Source organism: Peromyscus californicus, unplaced genomic scaffold, assembly GCF_007827085.1.
Source record: "Peromyscus californicus insignis strain IS unplaced genomic scaffold, ASM782708v3 Scaffold_22__1_contigs__length_63687245, whole genome shotgun sequence".
In the NCBI taxonomy this organism is placed as follows: Eukaryota; Metazoa; Chordata; class Mammalia; order Rodentia; family Cricetidae; genus Peromyscus; species Peromyscus californicus.
This window is the reverse complement of record NW_026294525.1, coordinates 46,889,348-46,907,192: the sequence shown is the minus strand read 5'-3', so window position 1 is coordinate 46,907,192 and position 17,845 is coordinate 46,889,348. Positions and strand designations below refer to the sequence as shown.

At 40.5% G+C, this 17,845-nt stretch overlaps 1 protein-coding gene across 2 annotated transcripts in view; it reads right to left on the bottom strand.

Moving 5' to 3' along the window:
- Frk (fyn related Src family tyrosine kinase) overlaps window positions 1-17,845 on the bottom strand; it is a 101,005-nt gene that overhangs the window by 12,314 nt on the left and 70,846 nt on the right. For both annotated transcript variants that reach the window (XM_052751367.1, XM_052751368.1), the window contains 3 exons: window positions 9,089-9,252; window positions 7,464-7,632; window positions 1,850-2,008 (listed from right to left, as the gene is read on the bottom strand). In XM_052751367.1, coding sequence (XP_052607327.1) covers window positions 1,850-2,008; window positions 7,464-7,632; window positions 9,089-9,252 — 492 coding nt within the window. The remainder of the gene's footprint in view (window positions 1-1,849; window positions 2,009-7,463; window positions 7,633-9,088; window positions 9,253-17,845) is intronic.

The following is a 17,845-nucleotide window of genomic DNA, read 5'->3' as shown; positions in this document are numbered from 1 at the left end:
ACCACCTGAGAACCACCACAGACGTGCATACCTCCTCCAAGCGGAGCCACCCACTCCCGCTGTGACCCCAGGTCCTGCCACCTAAGGACCTGCTATGTAACAGTGCAAGCCTTCCATAGATGTCTGAGTATCTGCAGCAAGCACCTGCGAATTCTCTGGAAGGCCTGTTGCCATGCTCAGAAGCTGCAGCCAGCACTAGGTGAGCTAAGACTACTTCTGATACCTTACTTGCACATCAATACCTGAGTGGTCCTGGGGTTGACTCTCAAGCACCATTCAGCTGGCCCATAACCTGACAAGTTTGGGTAACGGCAAACAGGGATCTAAACAGCCACTCAACAAAACTGGGACAAATACACATACCAAAACACGACCAACAACCTAACTCCAGATGCCTAGGACCTACCACAAAATAGAACGTGAAAAACCAACACAATACATCTCCTCCAAAAATTAGTACTACCACAGTAATGTTCCCTGGGGAAATAACTCAGATGATACACACGACAAGGATTTAGAAATAACAATCGTAGATATGTTCAAGGAGCTCAAGAGGATATGGATGAACACAAGCATTCAAACACCAAAAGCAGGTGACAGTAACAGGAAAATAAATTACAGAAGGAATGCGTCTTAGAAGAACTCTCATTTGCTGGGAAGTCTGAGGATGGACATCGCAGAATGAGAAGAACCAAAAAGGAAAGATAGGCTAGACAAAATAAATGAGTTAAATCATTAAACAGGCCTAGATATTGGGAATTCACAATTCCACCGAATGTGGCTGGTATAGGTGACATTTGCAACACCCTTTATTGGATATGACAGAGAATCGCTCTTCTGCATTGTTCTAGGAATAAGACAAGAAGTGTCAGTGACTGAAGCTAATTCTTCTGTGGTAGGCCCATGTTCTGAGGCTGCTAATTTTGGTGAGCTCATGCCAGGGAACTGAGTATATTTCAGTATTTCACAGCGCTATGTAGGACACATCATGATCTCTTTTCTTTTTTTGTTTTGTTTTGTTTCACAAGTTCCCCCTGGAAAGCACAGTGCTCGTATCTTCCCCTCTTCTCACCTGCTCATAATCCTCTCAGTTTTACTCTGATATTGCAAAAAAAAAAAAAAAAAAAAAAAAAAAAAATCAGAGGAAGTCTCTGTTTTCCAAGCATGCATTATTCTCTCAGTACTTTATCTCAATTTTGAACATCTTGTTTCGATGCTTATTGTTTTATTATTATTGAATTGTTCATTTGTGATAAACATTGCAATGCCCTTACTGTGACTATGGGGATCAAATGGAGCAATGCAGCAATACTCTATTTCTGCCGTTTAGTCTGAAAATTCTAATGGTGCCTAGCCCTGGAGGTAGCTTCAAATAACCAACCCCCATACACACAGACACACAGACACACACAGACACACAGACACACACAAGTACAAACTTAAGAACAAAGAGCCTAGGATACCTTTCTCTGTCTTTTTCCAAAGTATTCCATGTCCACAAACTCTCCTCCATAGAAAATATTGGTCTATGACTAATAATATTCACTTAGTTGGTGAAGGAAACACACAAAATATCCATCCACCAATTACCCACGCCATACTTAAGTATTCTGATATGTCTATTGTTGACAATTTCATCTTTCACTACATAAATATTTTCCCCCTTTTGAGTGCACAGAACATATTCCATTAAATAGTAGTTGAGCTGGTCAATGTTACAACATTCATTCCTACGCGTACACATACTGTAAACATCTTTTGGGTTATAGAAGGCTTGCTAAATTGACATTTATGGGGCTAGCTAAACTAAATTCCTCCTTTTCTTCCTTTTATTAAGTCTTCAGCTTACTTTGGAGATATTCTTGCAGACTTCCATGTCTCATCAACTCTGTAATGATATAAATTGGATCTTCTAAAGTGCAAACAGCATACAGCTGGATAAGCTTTGGATGTCTCAGGCTCTTCATTATCTGTGCCTCCCTCAGGAAGTCATTTGGATCCATCGAACCTGAAACAAGAAGGAGAAACCGCTTCATGTCACTGAGGCATTTCTATCCCCACAGCAGCCTGGTGGGAATCACCGAGATTGCCCCCTGCCTCTCAGTAATGTAAGAACATCAACATCACAAATCTTCAGAGTTATCAAAGAATGGAATCAGTTCAGCCGGGGCAACCTAATTACTACATGCGCCGTTGTGTCAGGGGTATGCAGTTTATGTGCCACGATGTGTTGGTGGAGAGCAAGTGGATTCAGGTCCGTATGAAAAATGAAAAGACAGAGAAATACTGACAGTGTAATTGATGACACGAGGCGTGTGATCTTCACACAAGGAAAGAGTGCCTCTTAACACAACACAGGCAGACATGGAATGTTTAATTACTCCAGGCAGAGTGCTTGGTTTCAGATCCAGAAAGGACTGACTGCTGCCCTGTCTTTGGTGCTCAACTGTCCATTCTGGGAACAGCTGGAAAACACCTTACTACAATGAATGACTTTGCCATATTCCATTGTGGAGTATGCCTTTGTGGAAATATAGGGTATAGACCAAATAAATGTTCTGGGACATTTCTACAAGCTAACAGTTATATTTCATCATCTTATATGTTTAGTGTGAAACTGATACTCAACATTTTCTCCTGCATTATCCAGTTCCTCCATCAGAGTCCTAAAGGTTTGAGGCTCTGAAGCCTCCTTTGAAAATGCATTAACAGTTAAATTGATTTTGAATGACATAACTCTAACTCATAGGCAATGCATTAAAGAGTTAATGTCAAATAAAATGGAGAAGGAACGATGCCTGGAGTTTACATTTCAACAGTCATTTTTAAATCTCTTATTTTTAGTATATAACATTCCAGAAGTATTACTGTGATTGATCACATCTTGATATTTGCTCAGGACACCATTCCATTCATCATTTGCACCAGACAAAGACTTCACAATGGACAACTGAACCCAGACGGAGATACATTTTGTAATGTGTGTGCTGTAAGGGTTGCACTGCGACTTGTCAACGGGATGTTATGTTATACTACGCAGTGAAACAGTCCACCCTTGCAAAGTCTAGAAGTTCAGCCTCCAGGCTCAAACTTGAATTTGAAGCAATTTCAGCTCTACTACTAGCTTGCTTTGTAGTCTTAAGCAGGTTGGCTGATCTCTCTAAACTTCAGGATAATAGCAGTGCCCAGCACACTTGGACCCAATAACTGCTGCTGCTGCTACTGCTGCTGCTGATGATGATGATGATGATGATGATGACGACGATGATGGCGATGATTTTACATACTCTTGGGGAAACCAAACACATTAATTGTGGTTTTTTGTTGGCTAAGAAGAAGAGAAAAGATCTTAAAGAGGAAAAGAAATGAATCTTTTCTCTTTTCATCATATATTTTTTAGCTCCCTCAATGTTAGCGTTACCACTGGTCAAAAAGATTAAAATGTGGAATCATAGTAGAAAAATGTAATTGAGAATAAAAGAGACACATAAATCCTAACAAATCACTTGGTTCTTGGTGGTTAAAAATATCATATAGCAAATACAGATACAGTAATGAACCTCTCTTCAAAAAAAAAGTAAAGAAAGATGTATCTGACTCATAAAGGTTAAGTGACACCAACAGTTACAATCATCATTCAGACAATTTCTGCAGGACACTTAAACCATCCCCAAGTCAAACTACATACTATGCTGACGTTGCAGCACTCTGGGAGCCCCTGCAGCTGAGGGCTCCTCAGAGCACTCCTTCATGACCAGGCCCACGATAGCTGACCAGAAACGGAGTCAGACAGTCTCAATCTCCAGTCAGCTAGGAATGCAACATTAAATATTAATTTCTGCCTGTCAAAACCAGTGTGGGAGTTGATTTCAGGCTCATCTTTATTGCGTGGTAGTCTGCTAGGCAATAAATACCTGCTAAGATTGATTAATGGCCCCAGTAAAGTGAAGACATTTAACCAATCACCAAAGCTGTTTGCTGCTATTACACTGTAAATCAATAATAATTATTCCTGTTGGGGAGCAAACTATCATGGCTTTTTTTGGCATAAGAAATATGACTTTTTTGTTGTTGTTGTTCTCTTTTGACCTCCAGAGAGCCTTCCATAGAGAGTAATGTTAGGAAGGATAGCTTACTGTTTATCTTTGGAAAAGAATAATTAGGTTGGACAATAAAGTTTCATCTCTATTGAAGACAAGATTAGCATTTAGAAGTGCATGTGTGTGGTAACTCTGAAAATATCAATGCTGGAATAGATTGTCCTCACTGACAGCCATTAGGTGACTTCTAGCCATAAACAAGTGTCTCTCTGATGTTTCACCTGGCAGAAGTGATCGATGGAACTGAAATCCCTGTATGATCAAGCCTGAGCTTGGAAGCTGCATCTGCCTGCAGCAGGAAGACAACACTTCATTAAGAACGTGTAGCACAACCTTTGTGCCCACTGACCTAATCTGTCCTCATAAAATTCTACCAAGTTGGACCTGTGTTGATTCCCCCATCCCGATGAGGAAATACAGGAAGTTTAGTGAACTGTCCAGAGGCAGAGAAGGACAGAGACAAGTTTGAACTCAGGGTTATCTGACCCAAAACATCTAGCTCTTACCTGTTATACCATCATACCCCAACATTGTCAGTTCATAACACCCTGAATGATTCAGTTGGCTTTAGTCACAATGCCCCAAGTCATAAACAATATTGAACACTTAATTTGATTGTCAAGTTAGATCCAAACAACTGCAAGCTGTTTTCTTAGGAAGCTAATAGCTATTGGAGAAGGTGATGCAGTGGAGTTAAAAGGAAAAAGACAATCTATATTCCATTCTTAACTACAATTACTTCCTAAAGTGACACAATTGGCGTAGGATATTTATTTATTAGATAGGAGGTCCTATCCATGAGAAAAAAATCCATGCATGTACTGGGAACTGTATAAAAACAAAAACAAAAAACTATGGCTAGTACGGTCACAGGCCCTAGGAAGAAACCTACTACTCTTGTTTTACAAAAAGGACATGTTGTCAAGTTGCCTCCCAAACGTTTATGTCTGTACCCCTAGATTCATGCTGCTCTCAGCTGTAGGGAAGCTTCTTTTTGTGGTGGGTTAGGGTAAATGCAGAGACTCATAAAATGTCAAAGCACTGAGATAAGTGACTGGGAAGAGCTCACACCTAAAGAGGACATTCATATCACCCTCCACACCAAGGCTCGGGGAACATTCTAGAAGAGAGAAAGAGTGGAAGGTAGGCAGGAATCCTGGGAAACACTCTCTTCTGAACATGGCGTGGCTGTTGATGCCCTCACGGACTCACAGAAACTGTGGTTGCCTGTACAGGACCTGCTCACAATTGGGCCTGTCTATATTCTATTATGGATGGGGAAGGGGCTCATCTTTACCCCTTCCTGGGGAGCTACTGACAGCTACTGGCTTCTCGGGGAGAGAGAATCATTTTCTTCAGTGGTGTAACCACTGGTAAATTTCCCATGCTCCAGTGGGAATATCACCCCCACCCATATTTTGGCAAGCAATCCTGACTAAACTTAGTTGATTATCATACACACAAAAAAAAACAAGACATGAAAATAGGAGAGGTAGTTGTGGAAAGAAGAAACAATTCAATGGGAGAAAGGGTGGAAATGAGAGCTTAGTGGGGTATGTGAATATGATTAAAAAATACATTACATACATCTATGAAATTATCAAAGAATACACCAAAAAATGTCGTTTCACAAAAATATGGTGTCAATAAAAAGAACATAACATTATCAAAAACTGAAACTGAATTTCTTAAATGCAACAACTTAGTGTTATATTCAAGATCTTACTTCCGATGATGTCCCTCAGCTCCTCTGGTCAATTCCTTGGGGTTCTGCAAAGGGTCTTGGCACACAGTTTGGGAAGCATGGTACTACACAAACCAGCATCTGAGAAGTGCCAAATGCTCAAGGCCACTCACTAGGAGGCTTCTGAAACTTTTAAGCACCATGGACTAGGAAACAACGAAGGTCCACAGAGCACGGTAGTCTAGCCAGTGGTTATGATCTTTGCAGTGTTATTAGAGGCAGATACAAGGTGACAAGAGCCTCAGGTTGTTCTTCCACAGAATGTCATTTCTATGGAGTATGACACAACCGTGACAAATGCGGGTCAGAAGCTCTGCCACTTACTCACGTTATAATAACAATAACAATATATTTTTTGGTTATTGATTTTGAACCAGGTACTATACAATGTGTCTCTGTTAATATCCCAGTTTAATCTTTGTAATAACTCTGCTAAAAAGGCCTTAGCATTATCTCTATTTCACAAGCAATGTAACTAAGGAATGCAGTGTTTCTAACAATTGCTTGGTTTATATAAGAATACTAGTACATGCTAGGAAAGTTACTTAGTCTTTCTAACATACCTAACCTCACCTTTAAAATAGAGAAAATAACACCTGCATGACTAAATATTGATCTTAGGATACTCTCATTCCACTACAGGGAAAATGAAGATTGAAGAGAAAGTGATTTCTACATTTTCAAATGTGAGGTCTTCTAAGCCAGGCATAGTAGCAAATGCCTTTAATCCCAGCACTCAGGAGGCAGAGGCAGGCATATTTCTGAGTTTGAGGCCAGCCTGGTCTACAGAGCAAGTTCCAGGAGGCCAGAGCTACACAGAGAAACCCTGTCTCAAAAGAATAAAAAAGAGGTCTTTTAGATGAACTATTTTTATTTTATCCTTAATCATGTACAGTTCCTCTTTAATAAAAAAAATGTTATTCTTTGAATAACAGTAGTTTTTCATCTGACTGTGTGTGGATGTGTGGATGTGTTCCTGAATGCACGTGGGTGTGTTTGCACATGTGCACGGATGTGTGTGGAAGTCAGAGGCCAACATCAAGTGCTTCTTCTCTCACTCCCATCTTATTTTTTGAAACAAGATCTGTCACTGAAACTTGAATTCACAGATTCAGCTAGATTAACTGGCCAGCAACCCCCAAGAGTCCTAATATGTCCCCCTACCCAGTGTGCTGCCGTACCTGGCTTTTCACATGGGTGTTAAGGGTCAAACTAAGGTCCTTATGCTTGTATGGCATGTACTTTACCACCTGAGCAATATCTCCAGCCGCCACATCTGATTTGTATGTTTAGTCGGTGAGTTAAAAGAAAGGAAGATGGAATCCTAACTTTTGAAAAGACATGCATTGCCAGGGTCTCACACTGGGGGTGTTTTAAGCTTCAGTGACATGAGAGCATGCCCTTGCCTTCCTATTTTAAAGTCACCTTTATATGCTTTATAGTCACCTAGTGCAGAATGATGGCAACATCTGCTTGCTGTGAGCACTGGCTGTCCTATGAAGTCTATGGCATTTACCAATAGGAATCTGTCACACACACACACACACACACACACACACACACACACACACACACACACACAATCAGTGTATGCCACTTAATCTTTGATGTTTTCATACCTGGTTTTAATGTTTTTACAGCCACAGGAGTGGTATTATTCCACAGGCCTTCCCAAACTTCTCCAAACTGGCCAGATCCCAGTCGCTTCAGAAGCTGTATGGAGTTGCGGTCTATCTCCCACTGGTCCACAGTTTTATAAGACAAATCGAAAGGAGTTGGGACCTGTATCTGTGTCAGAGAATAATGAGAACACTCGTCAAAATTAAAGATAGGGAACTGGCTTAGAGGGTAAAGATACTTCTCATGCAAGTGTGATGACATGTGTTTGATTCCTGGAATCCATATAGAGGTGGAAGGAGAGAAATGTCTAGACACAACTGTCCTCTGACTGCTATAGGCACACTATGGCATGTAAGTGCACACACAGACACACTGAAAAATATATATGACGTTTTGATTGAACATGATAGTTTTGGACTTTAATAGGAAAATACCGATTCTAAAAACCAAACATGGTAAATTAAAATCTGTACTATTGACTCTCTAAACCAACCGTCTCCCATATCCTACAGCCCTATGTCCATCCACCACCCCACCCCCACAGCACCCACTGTCATCCTTACAGGAGTCTGCAGTAGCTTCTCTCTGCCTCCTGCCTCGATGGGTCCTCTCAGTGTGAAGCTGAACTAGAAATTCTGCCTCCCTCACTTGCCTTTCCTGAACGCTCGGCTGCAGTCTTTATTATATGCATGGCTGCAGTCTTTATTATATGCATCATATCTTTTTGCAAAACGAAACCGTCACTTTTCAAATCCATTTTTGTCATTTCATTTTTTTTTCCATTCACTCATTTACTTCATTCAATAACTAACTTTTAGGTGCAAACTACGCACCGTTCAGTTAATAAAACTGACAAGGCCTCAGAGCACTGTTAGGGTTATCTGGGTGGTCAACTTGAGTGGATTAAGAAACACCTGAGAGATTAGTTAACCAAACCTCTAGGTACATCTGTGGTGGCATTTCCAAGGTCGATGGAATTATAAGAGCTTGAGTCTAATCAAAGGCTTGATCCTTGTGTTCTTATAAAATGATACCATTCCTAGTAGGGTTTAAGGTAAGGACTAGAGTCTATTGGGTGCTCAGTGGAAGCATCTCCTCCAATTTGTATATCTCATCCTGGTCCTCTCCTGTATTCTCCCCTTTTATATACTTCCTGATCACCATGAAGGGAAGAACTTCCTCAGCCACAAGCTCCTGTCACCATGATGCTCTACCCAGGTGTGCAGAACCAAGAGCCCACGGCCTGAATCCTCTAAAATCTGCATTCTTGGTTGTCTTTGTCCATTTGTTTATAGGAACACTGTGGATAGTAAAACTCACAGTCAGCCTTACTGCGTGCATTAAGTATGTCTCTATTGCAAGTGCCAAACTCTATCTAATATAAGGGCACAAAGCAATAAAAAATAGTAAATAAATTGGCACATCTCACGTAAAATAAACAAACAAGCTTTCTTTTAAAATGAGGATGGGTTAACACTGATTTGCAGGCCATAATTTCCTATTCCTGCTCTAAGCAACCAAGTGACTATTTTTCTATGAACTGACAGCAAATGACAAATGTTGGAATGTCTGAGAGGAAGATGTTAACTTTAAAGATGAATGAACTTAGCTGAAATCATTTCACCTTTAAGCATGGCTTTTCCAACTTGACACACAGCCCGTCGCTTGTTGTGGTGTAGTAACTCACAAATTCATTCAAAGTTGAAAAGGCTTTCCTCCTGGTAAGGAAAAAACCGCCTCCATCCAGCCTTCGGATCCTGTAGTGCTTCACGACACCTTCATCTAAAACTAGAACACAAAGGGAACCCTGTCAAGAAATGCATCACCAAACCCAAACCATCTTGTGCCCGTTGGTCACCGTATGGAATGAAATTTTCACAAAACCGTAACTTTCAACTTTGTCACAGAAAATATGAAATTTACAAAGCATGCACACCCAAAAATTTGTGGTGGGGACACAGGGGTACTCAGAGATCAGACTGAAGGAGGAAAAAAAAACAACTAAGGAGTGAGGTTAAAAGTCAAACATTCCAAGCTTGAAAGGCCGACACACATCATTGAGGAAAGCCATAAAATTGAGTCTGTCATTGTAGCAACAGAAGGAAGAAAATCCTGATGTAGCTTGGAACTCACAGCAGCCAGAAGATAACAGCACAAGCTGTTGAGAAAAGCTCAACTCATGCTGGTCTTTTGCCCCGGGAAATCTCATAATGGGAAGACTGAAAGAGAGTAAAATGGGCCTATGGCGTATCTTACAATATGATAAGGAATTCCACAGAGCCCCTTTCTGTATAGTCTCCCTTCTGTGAGGACTGATAAGAGAAAGTCCCAGAACAATGCAACAAGAGTGGCTAAAACACGGATTATGTGTGCAACGCTGCAGCAGTATTGTTTAATCCACAGGCAAATCCTACAGTATTTGCAGAACAATGAACTGCCTTACTTTCCAACAATCTGAGTTGCAAGAAAAATGACATTCTCTTGTCTACCATCAACCATTGTCTCTTGCTAATAGCATTCCTGTGTTCCCCAGAAAGTCCTTGCTGTTCTGCTATCCTGAGATGCAGAGGGACCCCAAACTCACCCTGAGCTCGGAAGCGAGAGCTATCGAGAAGCTCTGATGATTCTGGGGCGTATAAAGGAGCCCAGAAAGGCAAGAAGAGTTTTGCAGTTACCATTTTTTCTGGCTTGTTTTGGTTTTATTTTTGCTATGGAGGTTTTGAACTATTGATATAATCTGTGTGTCCAGCAGGGAGGAAACTGACCTGAGAAGAGACCCAACCCAGTGGAAAACAGTGTTAATTGAGAAAGTAAATCTTTGTCCTTGGAGCAGCCACACATGGCTTTGCAACCTCAAAAGTAGGTCGGAAATTATTTTGAATCAGGTTTTCTGTGATTGTGTTCAAAACATTGACCAATACAACTGCTATCTTCCTTTCACTTAGCAAAGGCACTGGCAGTCCTTGAGGAAAGAAACACATAGCTTTTCTGAGCTTTTTCTAAATACAGAAGCTAGGCTTGGAATAAGTAATCAAATAGCAGCAACGTTCTCATGAGAGGACAGAAGTCTAAGCAGCATGGAGGTGAGCTGAAGACATGCTGTGGCTAAAAGATTTGTTCAGAGAACAATTGGCACAAACCAGGTCACCTAAATTAAAGATAAAACCTTTAATTTCAAACAAATATCAAATGTTGAAAATGAGGTGATATAGTTTCTCAGAAACACTGATGAAAGTATACTTTTTACAGCCATTTTGGAAACTGCTACTATCTAATAAAAGCAACGATAGTTATAATTAATTCTAAGTATCATGTTAATAAAAATGTGGAATGTTCTCATCCAAGCACATGTGTAAGAATGTTCCTGTTGTATCAAGAAAGAGCCTGTACTTCAGAGCTGGAGAAATGAGTCAACAGTTAAGAGCATGTACTGCTTTTGCAGAGGACCAGTGTTCAGTTCCCAGCAACCCAAGTTGGGCAGCTCACAACTGCTTCTAACAGCAGCTCCAAAGGGATCTAATGCCTCAACCTACACCCATGTGCACATACACACACATACCCATAATTAAAAAGAATAAAAAAACAAATATATTTAGAAGAGCCTATGTCTCAAAATAACCCAAACAGCCATCAACCAATAATAGAATTAACTAATAAATTATTGCATATTTTCCCAATGGACTACATGCAAATTTACAATTAAATAAACAACAACTATCTATTAAATATAAGCAAATCTCACAAACATAAAAAGTATGGTTTCATCTTGAAAAAGGCTAAAGACAAAGAAAAGCCCTGATCCGAGGGGCCAGAGTGGGAAATGAGAATCAGCAAAGTGCCATCCTATGACCTGGTGTTGGACACATGGATTCATTCTCTCTACCCAACTGACTTACCGTTAATGATGTACTTTTATTATATGTATCACACAACAATTTAAATGAAGCCAAGGAATGATTATCTGCTCCTGTTCACATTCAAATACTCAAAACTGCTGTGTTCTGGGCTTGCTGAAATATCGAAGCCTGGGAATTTCACGCACACAGTGACCTAACTTTAACCTTGGATGTACAATTTCTCAGTAAGGTGCTTAGAGAACATTAATGCTATGCAAGTAAACGTTCTGGTGACGACTGTGAGAAACCTGGTTACAAGACATCCTCCTTCGTCACTAAAGGAACCAGCTTGGGATACAGGGCATTGGTTACGAGCCAAAAGTGGTAGAGGAAAGATCACACAAAGCTGAGAACCGTCTGAATGCAATGCTGAAGGTAAAGTTGACAATAGCCCTTCTACAACAGCATTACCCGCAGTCTTGTACCCAACACAGCGGACCAGCACAACTGATGCTCGCTTGTATAGCTTTAATTTTCTTCCTAACACACTTGAATTTGTATCAGCAAGGACTGCACAGCTGAGTCCCTATAGAAAACCCTGTACAGTTCCTCTGCTCGCTTTTATCCATCACAAAGTCCTACTTTCAACTAAAGTACCATTTTCATTCCAACTTAAAATGCCCTTTCCAAGAGAGCACCGCAAGACCCATTCCTTGATGTCTGTCTGTCTCCCCTCCCAGCTCACGGGTCTGCTTCAAGCTGAAAGGCAAGTGTGGTGTGAGTGATTCCATCTCTGTTTTTCTACCTAGAGTTTCTCTTTCCTCTACCTTCTTCCTAATGGGCTCTGAATGGTCGGGTTTCAGGAAGCGAAGAAAGGAGAGAGTGAGGAAGGAAAGATAGATGGATACCTCATCAAGGCTAATGGGCTTCACAGTTGATCCCAGGGGCTCATTCCTTGGACACTCTCCTATGTCCTCTAAACGTCACATCCCTGCACGCTATCTCACTGCAGCAAAAGGGTAGGCATTGCCTAGGCTTGCTAGAATCCATAGGCTCTCGGCTTCTTCCTCTGTCAGCTTCTTCCTTTGTCAGCTTCTTTAACCATGTTCTCTTCTGAATGTGACCACTCATCTTCCAGTAGAATCCTTTTGAGATGGAACCCCAAACTTCCTCCAGACCTATGGTCCCTGGCACATTTGTTCAAGGAAGAGGGTCATTCCTGTTTCTAAGAGAGTATTCTCAATGAATGAGGTGGTGCTTGTCTTTACAACTGATTATTGGGAGTTGGCAGTAATGCCACAAGGCACCTCTAACCCCTGGGCACAGCCTGTGTTGGGAACCTGTGTTAGGAACTGCCAACTGCACAGAGCATGGAGAAGTTCCAGAGTCGCCTTTCTGAAGATCCATAACTAGGTTTGGGATCCCCCATGTGCCCTGGAAAAAAAAAGGGGGGAAATGTACAATGTGCCTATGGCTATCCCCACAACCAACATGACAAATTTTCTCTCTTCTACTCTGTGTACCCTTTTAAAGTCTTTAACAAGCCAAGGGGCCCCAGGGCAGCAGTGCCTGTCTGACTATGAGAATCTGACTTTTGAATTTTACTTCTATTTTATCTGACATCCTGTCAAAAATTCCATTTAAACATTCTGCTATAAGCACATTTATTGAGTCAACCACTAGAATAAGCTCCATTTTACATCATGGGGTATCTTCCTCACAGGCCTATCAGGTAGGATTAACTTGTTAGTCATAAAGAGAGGCACAGCCAAGATTCAGATTTGGGGCCTTGCTTCAAAGATTCTCTATACCAGTGTTTCTCAACCTTCCTAATGCTGTGGCTCTTTAATACGGTTCCTCATTTTGTGATGACCCCCAGCCATGAAATTATCTCATTGCTACTTCATAACTATAACTTTGCTACTGTTACGAATTATAATGTAAATATCTGATTGCAGCATATTTGCTATGTGACCCCCAGAGCGGTCGTGACCCCCCCCCCCCATGTTGAGAACCACTGCTCTATTCTACTATGTTTCAAATAGAAGATCCAGTTATCTAAGTTCATGATAATGAAAGGGTATCATCTGAATTTGGGGAAACTTGCTTTCATTTCTTTTTATTAAAATACAAAAGGCAAATGTACAATTAGCTCTCTTAAAAAGAATATCAGTATCTTAAATTATAAAGTGTATAGTATACATCCTTATGCCCTGATCTGTCAAATTACCAATGCTGCTGACTGAATCTTGGGTCAAGGTTAATTGCCCTGTATCATCATCTCCAAGTAGAAGGCTTTTAATACCATGGAGAGCTTAGCTCATAATAGATTCCTGTATCTGGATTAAAAGGCTAGCAAAAAAAAAAAATCAAAGAGAGCTGTAAACAATACCATGTCAGTCCCAATTCATTTCTCCACAATGTAATAAAAAATATCAGAAGTGGAAGCAAAATGTAAAGTATAGCTGCAATTTATATAACTTATAGCCTGAAAATTTAAGCTTTGCCATTTATCAAAACAGAAAAGTGCATCAATTATAGCTATGATGTCTAGCAAGACAACAGATCTGTAATTGGAAATGATGAAAAGCAATTCTTCTAATTCCCACTTTTAAACAAGATGGACCATCTCATGGCTCCAAATGGAAGTGGACTATGTGTACACTAAACGCAAATTTATGGATTTCTCTTTAATGGGCCACAAAGGATCAAAAAGATGCTAAGCAAGAGATTTAAATCAATTGATGAATAAAGAGTTAAAATACTCTGTTATTTTCTCAATCAGGGATGAAAATCAGCATGATTAATACAGCTGTGGCAATTTCTATTGATTATAAAGAACGCCTGAGTAAATGCTTGCCAGATTTTTGTTAATAGAGGTTAGAACTCTTAACTTACTTAACCAAATACTAATATTTGGTAATACAGGAGAAGTTTTCAAATTCAGTAAGAATAATTTTATCTCATGGTATAAGGCATCACTGCAGAAAATGGGAGATCCAGACTAAAATTTAGTACATAAGCAAAATGTGTGCCAGTCCCACTGAGCCTTGATGTCGTCAACACTGAGTTAAATGGAGACTTTAGAAACCTCCAGGTTCTCAAATGTTTCTGCATTCGTGTTGAAATCTTCCTGATGCCTATTGATTTCTCTCCCTGGATCCTGTACCTTTTTTGGTTTTCAACAGTCTTTTCATGAAACTTAATTCATATCTTAAACTTTTTGAGTGTCACTTGAGTGACCCTTCCTATGAATGGCCTAGCTGATGCCTCTCGCTCGAGATCTCCATTTAAACCCATCAGCAAGCCTATCCTGCCCACTCAAGCTCCTGGCTTAGATCACATGCTCAAGTGCAGTGGTGTGTATCCCAATAAAGGTGTCCCCTGCAGGGCAGAGCCTGTACTGTGCACATCCAGTACCTAGCAGAGCTTGGGATGGGGTGGCAACTCACATAGATGTCTCTGAAATGAACAATGTCATCAACCTGTGGAATTTAAAGCGAAATGTAAGTAACTGAGGGGTCTGATTCGAACTTAAATGGGAAAGTAGCAAATACTTTCTGAACATGAGAAAACTTCCCTAGAGTCTCCCTCTGTGTCTGTGAGTGTGTGTTGTCTGCGTGTGTGCGTGTGTGTGTGTGTGTGTGTGTGCGGATGCTTTGCCAGTGTGTGTACAGACGGAGGGGCAAAGTCGATGGCGTGTCTTCCTCTTTCCCTCTCTGTCCTATTTTTGAGACGATGTCTCTCATGTCACTGAGCCTGGAGTTCACTGTTTTTGTTACACTGACCAAAGAGTACCAGAGATCTCCCTGAATCTATCCTCCTACACACACATACACACATACACACATTTGTTACACTGACCAAAGAGTACCAGAGATCTCCCTGAATCTATCCTCCTACACACACACACACACACACACACACACATACACACACACACACACACACACACACACACATACACCACACACACACACATACACACACATACACACATACACACACACACACACACACACACACACATACACACACACACACACACACACACACACATACACCACACACACACACATACACACACATACACACATACACACATACACACACACACACACACACACACACACACACACACACAGACACACACAGACACACACACACACACACACATACACACACATACACACACACACACACACATACACACACACACACACACACACACACACACACACACACACATACACCACACACACACACACACACACACATACACACATACACACACACACACACACACATACACACACATACACACACACACACACACACACACACACACGCACACACACACATACACACACATACACACACACACACACACACACACACATACACACACATACACACACATACACACACACACACACACACACACACACACACACGCACACACACACATACACACACATACACACACACACACACACACACGCACATACACGCACACACACACACACACACACACACACACACACACATACACACACACACACACACACACACACGGAGGAGGTTACAGATGTGCACTACCATCCCTGACTTTTACGTGGGTGCTAAAAATCGAAAACCCAACCCCCATACTTGTGCAAGAACTACTTTGTACACTACACTGAACCATCTTTCCAGCCCCGAAATCTTATTTTTTTAAAAGGAAAGAAAACAGACTAATAAAATACTATTAAAAGAAAGCTATATTCAAAGCACCTAATTTCTTGGCTTTTGAAAAGCAGTGAAGATATATTATTATGCCATATTTTCTGGCAGCATAGGCCACATGACAACTCAAATGTGAACCATTCACCTCCAATCTGAACAAAACTGAAAGATATATATTATTTAAAAATTGGCCACTGAAGTTACAGCAGGGAAATTCAATACACTGTAGTCAGAATGAAGGCACTTTTGATATTATAGGTATTCTTGAGTAGTAAGATTAAATTAAAAATATGTAACTGATTTCTAAAAGTAATTTCAATTTACTAGAGTTCCAAAACTTACTAATTGTCATTCCAAATGACAATGAATCAGGGGTCTTAGAAATAGGGGGAAATGATTTTTATATTCATTTTGTTTCTTATGATTTGTCTTACAGAATCAACTGTACTCTAAATTCTGTTGCCTATAAATGGAGAATCATGATTGGGCCATTCTCAGTGTGAGTTGCCGTGGGTTCAGAAAATTAAACACTTTAGTAGTTGAACTGCAAAAAAAAAAAAATACAATGAAGGTCAACGATAAAGCATAATGGAACCATCCATCAAAAAGTCAGCAGCATCATGACGGAATTAAGTGATTACAGATCCTGTGTTTCCCTCTTTGTTCTCGTTTGTGCTATTAGACCTGGGGAAATGTTCACCTGTCAACTGATTAATCTACCAGAACATGTCTAGGAATCTGGATCTACTGAAAGATGTAAGTCAGCATGTATGAGAAGTACAAGAAAGGTTTGGTGACTGTTCAAAAAGTTATATTTCTGCACCTAACTGCTGTATGGGCCATACCACAGACCACCCGACTGCCCCCTTCACCCGCAGAGTAATGGACTAGGGAGTGCAGGGTATCAATGTGATTTAAATTGTTTGCCACAGCCAGGTGCATTTATGTGTAGTTGCTGACAAGCCCAGCTCAGCTCTGTCCTAGCAGTGAGGTCTTATTTTACCCAGTCACAAACAGTAGAAAAGGGTGGTCTGGTTCTAAAGAAATGTTGTGAGATTGTATAATTTAAAAGCTACAAAGAAAAATCTGTCCCAGCTCCATCACACAGGTAACATGGCATTCAAACATATCAGATAAGCATGAAAGCCAAGATATTCCAAAATTAGATTTTTGAAAGATAGAGGCTCCAGAAACTAACTTTGGAACAGAACTTAAATAGAATTAGAGGCACAAAAACGTCTAGTCATTTCAATGAAATATACCAGCACAGAAAGCAGTTTGTTGTTTTATGGATAAACCAATGGATGATTGAGCCAATTCTTATTTTTCAGCATGTCTTCTGGCATCATGTGGGTGCAGCCTTATCCCTTCTGATGATAGTAATCAGTTCCCACACTGAGTAAAACAATATGACTTCCTTGATTGAGCAAAGGATTGAAAAATCAAGAACTCTCTGCCCTAATCTTACTCTGCCAATGATTTGTTCTTTGACCTTAGGCAAAGAATTTCATTTCAGCTTCCTTATCTACAAAATGAGAATGATGATCTTATCTATATACCCCCACAGGGCTAGTTCTAGCGTCATTGTTCACAAGGAATGATAGATATTTGCCATGTGCAATGTATGGGTACTGTATTACAGTATCAGTAATATCAAATAGCCTTGTCAACAGCTAAGAGACGCTTCTGGAGTAACATTTTCTACTCTTTGCACAATGGTAGCTGCAAAACATGGTGGCTACCAAACAGATTTGGTATAAAGAAAAATGCTATTAATTCAAGGTTAGAGAACCCCGCACTTACAAACTGCTTATTTGACT